This window comes from Triticum aestivum, chromosome 3A (assembly GCF_018294505.1).
Source record: "Triticum aestivum cultivar Chinese Spring chromosome 3A, IWGSC CS RefSeq v2.1, whole genome shotgun sequence".
In the NCBI taxonomy this organism is placed as follows: domain Eukaryota; kingdom Viridiplantae; phylum Streptophyta; class Magnoliopsida; order Poales; family Poaceae; genus Triticum; species Triticum aestivum.
In genome coordinates, this window is record NC_057800.1 from 451,438,034 (window position 1) to 451,448,591 (window position 10,558).

General features: G+C 46.3%; 1 protein-coding gene across 1 annotated transcript; it reads left to right on the plus strand.

Moving 5' to 3' along the window:
- Positions 1–208: 208 nt before the first annotated feature.
- Positions 209–6,645, plus strand: LOC123061616 (protein CHUP1, chloroplastic). Its single transcript, XM_044484792.1, has 6 exons — positions 209–1,429; positions 2,229–2,360; positions 2,453–2,634; positions 2,721–2,832; positions 5,579–5,713; positions 6,327–6,645. Exons 1-6 carry the CDS (start codon positions 371–373, stop codon positions 6,453–6,455), a joined length of 1,749 nt encoding a protein of 582 aa, XP_044340727.1. The 5' UTR covers positions 209–370; the 3' UTR covers positions 6,456–6,645.
- The last annotated feature ends 3,913 nt before the right edge of the window (positions 6,646–10,558 follow it).

Below are 10,558 nucleotides of genomic sequence, written 5' to 3' on the forward strand. Positions count from 1 at the left end.
TCGGGCCATCCGGGCCAGGCCGCCATGGCCTCTCGGCGGAGGCGAATCCTGTACGACCCGTTTGTGAGAGAGCTCGTCGTGGGGTGACCCACCTGACAGCCTTCCCTTGCGGCCGGGTCGCACGTACGACCCGGTCGTACAGGATTATTTTGCCCTCTCGGCTGGTTCCCCGCCACCCGCTCTCCAACCCAAGGTCGGACCGCTCCTCGGACATCGCGCCCGCCCTTTTCGCTTAAACCCAAAGCCATCGCCAACCCATAGCAGCAGCAACTGAACTAAACACACCACAGTGCCCGCCGCGGCCCTATTCTACCTGCCCGTACGTTTCTTGTTCCACGGCCGAATATCACAGGTCGTAGACTCACTCGCCATGGTGGCCGGGCGTGTCAAGGCGGCCATGGGCTTCCACAGCAGCCCCAGGGCGCCCAAACCGCCGGCGCCGGCGACGACGGCCCCCGCCGAGGGGTACGCACACACGCCGGCCCGGGTTCCCTCGTCGTCAACGTCATCGCCCGCTCCGTGCGGCTCGGCGTCCAAGGCGTCCGCGTTCGCGCGGTCCTTGGGCGCTTACTTCCCGCGCTCGTCGGCGCAGGTGCAGCCCGCGCGCGCGCCGCCGGAGGTCGCCGGGCTGCTGCGCGCCATCGAGCAGCTCCAGGAGAGGGAGTCGCGGCTCCGCGTCGAGCTGCTCGAGCAGAAGATACTCAGGGAGACCGTTGCTATCGTCCCTTACTTAGAGGCCGAGCTCGCGGCGAAGAGCGACGAGCTCGAGAGATACAAGGAGTCCGCCGCGCGGCTCGAGTCCGAGAACATGCGGCTGTGCGCTGAGCTCGACGCTGCCGCGCTGGAGGTTACGAGCAGAAAGCAGAGGGTTGTTCAAATGGAGAAGGAAATGGCAGAGCTGAGGAAGCAGCAGGACGCCGAGGACTGCTGCTCGTCCTCATCCTCGTCCAAGCCCTACTTGGCCGTCTCGTTGCACGCTTCACCACCGAGCTCTTCGTCATCCTCGTCCACGTCGACCTCACCGACGGATTCAGGCTCGTCGTCAGACACGGCGGCCATGCGAAGAACCCGCGTGCCAGAGCTCTCGAAGCTGCCGCCGATACCTCCGCCACCGCCACCGCCACCGCGGCCTCAGCTGACGCCGGCACCCAGCCTGAGCATCAGCTCCGGCTCAATGGGCGTGTCCGGAAGCGTAGGCCCGCCACCTCCTCCGCCCCCGCCCCCACCGTCCAAGAGGACATCTTCGCCGGTGAGATCGGGTTCGTGCGTGAGGCGCGTGCCTGAGGTGGTCGAGTTCTACCACTCGCTGATGCGAAGGGAATCCAAGAGGGACGGAGGGAGCGGTGCGGACGCAGCGAGCGGCGGCGGCGCGGCGGCGACCAGGGACATGATCGGTAAAATCGAGAACCGGTCGGCACACCTCCTCGCGGTACGCAATACCACTACAGAGATTGACATTTTTCTTAAGCTGGAATCATTGGAGGGAACGTTCTCTTAACCTGTGGTAACTTCTAAGAACCTCCTTTTGACATCACAACTGACCGAACTATTCATATTGGAGCTGCTGCTGCACAATGTTGCGTACGTGCATTAATGCATTTTTTAAGGGAGCGTACATAAGCAGTACTGGTTTCGTCTTTTCGGTTGGTATAGCAAAGGGTACAGGTGATTTTCGGTTGGTATAGTAAAGACTGCTTTAGACATGGACGTTAATTCTTGGTGAAAACTGCAAGTGCCACACTGCAACCGCAACATGTACTGCTCCTTCAGAAAAGCGGAAAAGTCGCTTTTTTTGCGTTTTCGAATTATGGATGCCACCCATTCCTTATTACAAAACGCCAAGGCATTGTAACGCAATAATTTCGTTAAGTTTTTTAACACCGGGGGTGGGGGTTGATGGCAGGAGTACATAAACTTCAATTGGTGTGTACCGTGACTACAGAAGACGGAGGCAGAAACAGCTGCACGGAATCCGAAGTGGGCATGGCTCGACGGGATCGAGCGATCGAATGCAGTGCATTTATTATTGCGGTGGATGCATGTGCGAATTACGGGCTCTGGTAGTTAATCCGAGAATCACTGCATTAGTGAGCCCGTGCCCGATGTGGATCGCCCGGACGTTGGTTAGCCTAGCCGTTGGAGTTATTTACGCTTGGAAACGGAACAGGGTTACTGTAGTACGTCGCTGGAATTGACAGAGAAACTGTGTGCTATGTTGTGGTGTGCAGATCAGGTCGGACGTGGAGACGCAGGGCGACTTCATCCGGCTCCTGATCAAGGAGGTGGAGGGCGCGGCGTTCGTCAACATCGACGGCGTGGTCAGCTTCGTCAAGTGGCTCGACGACGAGCTATCCCGCCTGGTGCGGCAGCAATGAATTCACTTGAGGTGCTTGTCCGCTGGTCAGCGGTGACGGCGGTTGGTAACTGGGTGGTGGGCATGGTTGCGTTGCAGGTGGACGAGCGCGCGGTGCTGAAGCACTTCGAGTGGCCGGAGCAGAAGGCGGACGCGCTCCGGGAGGCGGCGTTCGGCTACCGCGACCTGAAGAAGCTGGAGGGCGAGGCGTCGTCGTTCCGCGACGACCCACGCCAGCCCTGCGCCGCCGCGCTCAAGAAGATGCAGGCCCTCTTTGAGAAGTAATAATCGTCAAATTCACTCTGCTGTTTCAGTACGGCGTTTTGTCATGCGGCAACGAACCAACAAGGGTGCGGCGTGCGTGCAGGCTGGAGCACGGCGTGTACAACCTCGCCCGCGTCCGCGACGGCGCCGCCAGCAGGTACGGCCGGTTCCAGATCCCGTCGGAGTGGATGCAGGACGCCGGGGTCGTCAGCCAGGTAACGTAGTGCAGTAACTAATTCGATCTTGGTACTCGTCTGAGTAGAGTGGTAGGACAGCAACCGTCTAGAGTTGCGAGCAGCTGAAGAAACGCACCCACACGTGATGCGACCTTCTCTGGTCACGGGGAGAGAGCGTACGTAGGTGGGTGCGCGGCGTATACTCCAGTAGGCAACAACAAGACGGGGATGGCGTATAGTAGGCAACAACAAGAAGGGGATCGATAGGCGTGGCATTTTCTTGTCTTATGCTGTGGGTAGGGTGTGCACGTGAGTGTGGGACGGACGCGATCTCGTGACCATGCTACTGGCTAATTCGTTCGCTGCTGTCTCTAGAGCTAGAGAACAAGCCCATGACACCTCGGGGGCCGTGTCCTTGTGCGTAGCATAGGCACGCCTTGCCGGGCGGGATCGATCCGTACGCAACTAATTGTACTCGGCCATTCTCAAGACCAGTCCAGTCGGATCGGGTGTCCGATCTCGTTTTGTTTTGTTTTGCTGCTGCCTTGTTCGGCTCCACGAGTCTCTCTAGGAAATTAGCTGGAAACCCCAGGAAATCCGTGTCCGAGCCCCAATTCATTGGATAATGTCCGATCTACAGCTACTCTCAGCATTGCACATGGGATTAATTCCCGATGGAGTGGAGGTTACTGTTTGGGAATTTTTATGCTACAATATTGGCCAGCCCATTAAGCACGTTGACCGGCTCGCTATCTAGGCTTGAACATTGACCTACAAAATTTTAAAAAAAGTTCATGAATTTTAAATTATCCATGAATTTAGAACCATTTAATTATTTTTTGAATAACACATTTAAAAGTGTTCTTGAATTTAAAAAAGTTCGTGAGTTTTAAACAAAACTTGGCAAACTCAAAAAATATTCATGAATTTAATATTTTTTGCGATCTTGTAAAAAAATCTAGAAATTTGAAAACTTCAGAAATTATTCGTTAATTTTAAAAAAAGCATGGATTTAGAAAAGATTGCAAATTTAAAAAGAAATTTAAATTTAAACAATAAAAAAAATTAAGACGTAAAAGCGAGTAAAAACCGATAGAAACCATACAAGAACCACTTTATACAAAAACTAGAAGAACCTAACCCATAAAAACCGAGTGAACCTTGTACCCAAAACAACTTCTGGGAATAGAAACATTTTGGGCCGGCCTAGTTCGCTAACATGGGAAAGGAACCTGCGCGCCAGTTACCGATTACAAAGGACCAACTCAAAGAAAAAAAAAGGAACTAGCGCCTTCGGTGATGAATAGGAAAAATGTGCCACCTCATTGCTCGGCATTAAGAGCTTCCTGTTGGTCGTGGGCCACCACTACATAGACAACGACATCGACCACCGACGATATTGTTAGGGCATATAATACTACGCGGGCGCTAAGTCAGGGGCGCTAGGAATTAAATCCTGACTGATGTGACCGTTTTCATGTTATTCCTCCTGATGCTTTTTTAGCATCGACGCCCACCTAGGAGTCCACCACTTAGAAACCACGTACAAAATTCATCCCCTAGCGCCTACTCCTGGCGCCCATGCGCTTGAGAAAAAAAAATTCAGGATCTTAAGCGCCTATACAATCACCGCTGCATTGAAGATGGTTTTAGGGCATCTTCAATGACGACTCGTAAATTTTGTCCCACACAGACCGGGCGGGGGGCAATCCACGGACACGGATGCGAAAGATCGCTATCCAACGCTATCTACATATGTCCGCCTCTATTAACTTAAAAAAAATAACAAATGTGATTTATAATAATTAGTAGTAGCAAACATTTACTAAGCACCTGGTTAAATGAGGCACTATAAGCGCCAAATAATCCTACTAGCTTTCGTAAAAGCTCCTACCTATTAATTCAAAGCTTCATTTATTGTTTGGCTTTGGCGGAAGGCTACTAATCCAATATTTTGAACTAGCTTCCGCCAAATGAGCATATGAAGAGAGAAAAGAAATGAAAAAAAATGTAAAACAAAGTGATTAGTGGTTTCCGGCAAATGCCAAGCATGCTATCCGTCAAATGCTAAAGCATGCTAAACCTACCATCAAACTGCATCAATGGCCTTTCGCGATCCGCACAGAGAACATGGATACGTGGTGCCTTTTGCTTTTGGTTGGTCAGGCGGATATCCGGACTTATGCAAACTATCTCATGTTTGTCTCCGTTTTGCGGGAGAAAATACGTCCGGACCACGCTGCGGACCGATACATGACCGCGTTGAATGACTTCAGTGCTCCGGACGTATGCGGGCGGTTTGCGGCTCGGCGTTGGATATGCCCTTAGTGTCTAGGATTAAGGACGAATCGATTCTTTGGACCTCACCATTTGAGTATTATAATGCCGTGAGAGTGGGCATTTCTTTGGCCCGGTCATGCATGTTTATGTCTGAACTATTCTTAATCGATGAAAACATCAATCTTTTTGCCTTGTTCCAAAAATAATACTCCCCGAGTTCCATAATGTAGTGTATATATATTTTTTGAAAAATCAAACTTTGTAAATTTTGTTCAAATTTATAGAGAAAAGTATTTATATCTACAATATAAAATATATAAAATATGAAACTACATCTTATGAAGATTGTAATGAGATATATTTGGCATTCTGGATGTAAATGTTTTTCTCCTCGAACTTGATCAAAATTTGTGAGGTTTGACTTCCCAAAAAAAAATATACACTACATTGTTGAATGGAGAGGGTATATAATTGGATGGCCTCCAATGAATGTTTTGATTTACAGATCAAATTCCAATCCATGAAGTTAGCAAGGAAGTACTTGGAACGAGTTTCCTCTGAGCTTGAAGCCATCAAAGTCGGCCCAGACGAAGAAGAGTTGATGCTTCAAGGAGTACGATTCGCCTTCAGAGTACACCAGGTAGGGGTATATATATAGTACTCCCTCCGTAAAGAAATATAAAAGCATTTAGATAACTAAAGTAGTGATATAAACATTTTTATACCGAAAATGCATAGGAGCTCTCGGGTGCTACGCCCCCCCTATATTCAAAAATAATTTAGTAATTCAAAAAAAGTCAAAAAATCCAGAAACTTTTTATGGAATCAAACATGAGCAAGTATTGCACTCGTACAAAAAGATTAAACAGGGAATGACTATTATTGTATCGGGAATTAAAGATTTCCCATAAAATGCTAGATACAAGTACTATTCATGCTATATTGTCGTCATAAATTTGTCTTTTTTTCCCTGAAGTTACCGAGAATCATTCATTGGCCAATTTTTTTATATGAGTACAATACCTAGTCATATTTGGTTAAAAAATATATCCAGGATTTTTTGTCTTTTCTTAAATTATTAAATTATTTTTGAATATAGGGGGGGGGGGGGGTGGAGCACCCAAGTGCTCCTAATCCGCTTCCTTCTTATACGTATTTCTTTACAGAGAGAGTATTAATTATTGGCAGAAAAATACGGCATTGTTATCAATTGTGACCAACTTAAAGGAATACGTGTTCGTTGTTTCGTACAGTTTGCAAGCGGGTTCGACGCCGACACCATGCGCGCCTTCCAAGAGCTCAAGGAGAAGGCGTCCCTGTGCCGATTTCAGCGGCAAAAACAGAGTAGACACATGCGGCAGCAAAGGCTCGTTGGGACCTGAGCATCTCCTTATGCCATGGTGTGCCACACACCATCTCGTGGTTGCTGTTAAGGTTGTTGTTCGTGTTGACAGATGTTTGTTCTTTCCCAGTAGAAATCTGTGTACACCTTTTCTTATTACGCTCCCCTGATGTTCCCTTTAGGGTCACAAGCAATTTGATTATAGTGTCACGTGATGTGAAAATTTAGCTGTTTGTGTGTGCCAAACTGGTGATGGATGATTTCTACCGCGTGGGATTTTATGTTTTTGAAACAAGGCAAGGGATTGCAGACGTACACCATGCCCTCGAGAGTCGAGACTCGAGCGGTGTCCGCATGCACTGCGCCTATGGCAAGCAATGAGAGAGGATCGGGACCTCCCTGATGCTGATGATGGTCTGAAGGATGCAGGGTCAGAAACTCCGAATGGATGCTCGGACTGCTAGACAGATTAACCCCAGCCAATGTATGATGGTCCTCGTGATCATGTGAAGAGCGTGGCATGTTCGAGATTACCCTCCGGATGTCAGCCCCCGGTTGAACGAAATATTCCAAAACAATGCAATTATAGCACAGAAAAATAAACTTAACTATAAACATAATAATATAATAATACACTAGCACAAATGCCCGTGCGTTGCAACGGGGGGAGATAATTGATGTGTCCATAGAAACATCCATAAGCACAACGCAACAATAACTAAACGGTGTCATCCGGTGGCTACAGGGAGGCGCATGTCGAAAGCTAGCAGAAATGCATATAAATCATACATAAAAAACCATGGCACACATAGGATATTTTTGGTATTAATTTTGTATGACCGTTCTGATATTAAAGGACTAATTTTCAAATCTTCCATACAAGGTATTATTTTGGAAAGTTGGAGTACTTTTTGGGATTTGCATTACACCGTGAAAAAAAATTAAATTTACGAAATTCACAGTTAGTAGCATTTTTTTCCGGATTTTGCACCGAGTCATGAAAAAATCTAGCTAAAAGGGTTGGGTTAAACTTGGCTCCATTTATTATTAAAAAAGCAAACATGTCCGGAAGAAAACAAATAAATATATTCTGAGTAACCTGAAAAGTAATTTATCATTCAAACAATTTTGTAAAAAGCAAAAGAATAACAAAAGCACTTGAAAGTATCAAGGGCCATGAATGATGTCTAAACAACGGTTCAGTGCTCCTGAGATAAGTTGTCCCAGACTTTCAAAAGAAAACTATTAAAGAACTGAAGAACATTGATAGAAGTGGCCCATGGATGCACAAGTCACATAAAAATCATAACAGTGACGCTGCTAGCACACTACACGTGAACAAAATGGGCATCATTCTCGAACACTATGAATTCCGGTTGGATCAAACTAACAACACAAAAGTAAAATGGCAAAAGTCCATGTTGAGAGATAGAATAGAGCATGCTACTTCAAAGTTATTCATAATCTGATCGATAGAATATAGTACTCATGTTGTAATTAATGGATAAGGTAAATCTTTTGCCAACGTTTCAAAAAAAAGTACTCGTGTTGTACAACGGCGTATCACGGAATAGACGAAACACGGCCGTTGAATTCATACTCTCCTTTTTCTAAAAAAAACATATCAATATCTCTCCTCTGCGATCGAGAGCGGAGGACGGCGGCGCGGAGTGCTCGTCATCCGATGCGCGCGAACCGGGTAGCGGCAATGGCTTTGAAAGACCTAGGCGACTCGCAATTAGGCCTGAATCCTCTTTTTTTTTTCATTCATGAGCAAGGTCTTAGGTGCATAGGCCTGCATCCTTTTTCCCTCGTTAATTGGCATGCGTGATTCCTCCTTGAGACCTAGAAACCTGGAAGACATAAATAAATTAGGAGGATTTAATGAAAAGAAGCGAGGTAGGACTATTAGTATAAATCAATCTTCTAATTTGAACAATCAATAGAGCTAGCTTAGTTGGCTGTAGTCCTTTAGACACAAGGGCTGCTCTTGAGTTCAAATCTCCATATCGCTACAACCTTGGTAGACCACCTTTTGTATTCCAAAAAAAGTAGGACCAGGCCCAGTTCGGCCAAACCAACTTATAACTGGATGGGGTGGACTTTCGCTAATTTATTATTGCATGCTCGAGCTGCATCCATCTCAAGGCTAAGGCGTGCCAGCCTGCGGGCCTAAGCCAAGGCGAGAGTTCAGGCCAGTCTGCAGCCCAGGCGGAGGCGTGCAGGCCTGCGGGCGTAGGCCTAGACGCCAATTCCAGCCAGTCAGCGTACCAAAAATATACGGACGACTTCGATGATGCCATAGCGGTTCCGGTTTCCCGAATTAGTACCACCTCGCATATATTCTTTAAATTCAAAGCGAAAGCATAAACTTACAGGAAGAAACGTATTGTGACGGTGAACCCACAAAGTCAATCCATGCTTTATTATTAGGGATAGATTTTTTATTATCTTTGGTGCACATTTCCGACAATCATCACCCCTAGTTGCTATAATTGCATAAGGGCACATGCAACCATGGAAGATCATCTTCGGCCCTTTGGTATAAAGAGCATCCCTAGTCTCCTGTCGAAGTTCTGCCTGGGGTTTCCCATATATTCTAGTGAACTTGAAGGATCTCCGGATGAGGATACGTGGCTCTCGGGTGGCACACGCCCCTATATGAAAATAGCATTAAAAACATATTAGAAAAATTTAAAATTATGAAATTTTGGAATATGAAACTTGGGTGTCCATTATACACACATGTTCAGTTCTGTGGGAAATGGGTGCCCGTGGTAATGCTAGTAAAAAAGTTTGTATGTGTAGAAAAAAACTGAATGTAACTTATGTCGGACCGTAATTCCTATGCCACTGATACCACGGGCACTCATTCCCCACGAAAATGAACACGGGTGTACAACGAGCACTCAGGTTTATATCTCAAAATTTCAAATAAATTAAAATTTCCTGATGTTTTTAATGCTATTTTCATATAGGGATGTGTGGCACCCGAGATCGTAACCATTGTATCTATATAGTATTAGAACCACCATCTCACCGTCTCTGACACATCATCTGTCCACCACAAAGCCACCCCTTGCCTAAAACCAAGACTGCGCTTCAGTAAGTTTCGATTCTTCTTTGTCTTCAAAAGAAAGACCACCTCTAGGTTGTAGAGCCTTATCAGGTCTCGTGCCAACTTTCAGGTCCAATCACAACACCTACCAGTTTCAGACAGTTGCTAAGTAATGCAGGAGTGTACCTACCTTAAAGAATATACTTAACATATATTGGAACAACTCAAGACAGCTGGTAAGTAATGCCAAATCAAGTTTTTTCCAGCCCTAATACTCAGGTTGGTGTGCGAGAGGAGGTATGCAGAGAATTAGATATTGTTACAGAAGCACTCTCAGACACTTATTTGGGGCTGCCCACAATGGTGGGTGTTGACATAAGTGATTGTTTCCAGCATCTTGTAGATCGTGTCTGCCAACGTCTCAAGGGATGGAAGGAGAGAATTCTGTCTATGCAAGGGAAGGAGATTTTACTTAAATCAATTGCACAGGCTATTCCTTGCTACGCTATGTCAGTTTTCAAATTACCGAAAGGAATTTGCAAAGCCATTACAGATGAAATATTAGGATTTTGGTGGGGAGATAGTGAGGAGAAGAAGAAGATGCACTAGTTTGCTTGGTGGAAAATGTGTGTATCAAGGAGGAAAGGGGGTTGGAGTTTAGAGACCTACATAGTTTCAATCTTGCTATGTCAGCAAAACAGTGTTGGCGACTACTCCAGAACCCAGATTCTTTATGTGCACGTGTGCTGAGCGCCAAATACTATCCTGATGGGAACATTTTGAAGGTTGGTCCGAAGAAGGGGTCGTCGTATACATGGCAAAGCATTGTTTCTGGCATTTGGACTTTTCAGAGGGGTGATACATCCATTTTGCACCACGTCTACCTACTATTATTTATAATGTTTTTATGCATAATAACGCTATTTGGAGTAATTCTAATATATTTTCTCTCATAATTTGTAAGGTACACACAAAGAGGGAGAATTCCGGCAGCTGGAAATCTGGACCTGAAAAAGTTATGTCAGGCTACCTATTCTGCACAACTCCAAATGAGCTGAAACTTCACGAGGAATTTTTATGAAATA

What these genes read in the sequence shown, in the direction of transcription:
- LOC123061616 (XM_044484792.1), top strand. Translation starts at nt 371, where the DNA reads ATGGTGGCCGGGCGTGTCAAGGCGGCCATGGGCTTCCACAGCAGCCCC. An exon ending in GGTCGGCACACCTCCTCGCG is followed by an intron (nt 1,430 to 2,228) that starts GTACGCAATACC and finishes TGTGGTGTGCAG; the next exon opens with ATCAGGTCGGACGTGGAGAC. An exon ending in ATGCAGGCCCTCTTTGAGAA is followed by an intron (nt 2,635 to 2,720) that starts GTAATAATCGTC and finishes GCGTGCGTGCAG; the next exon opens with GCTGGAGCACGGCGTGTACA.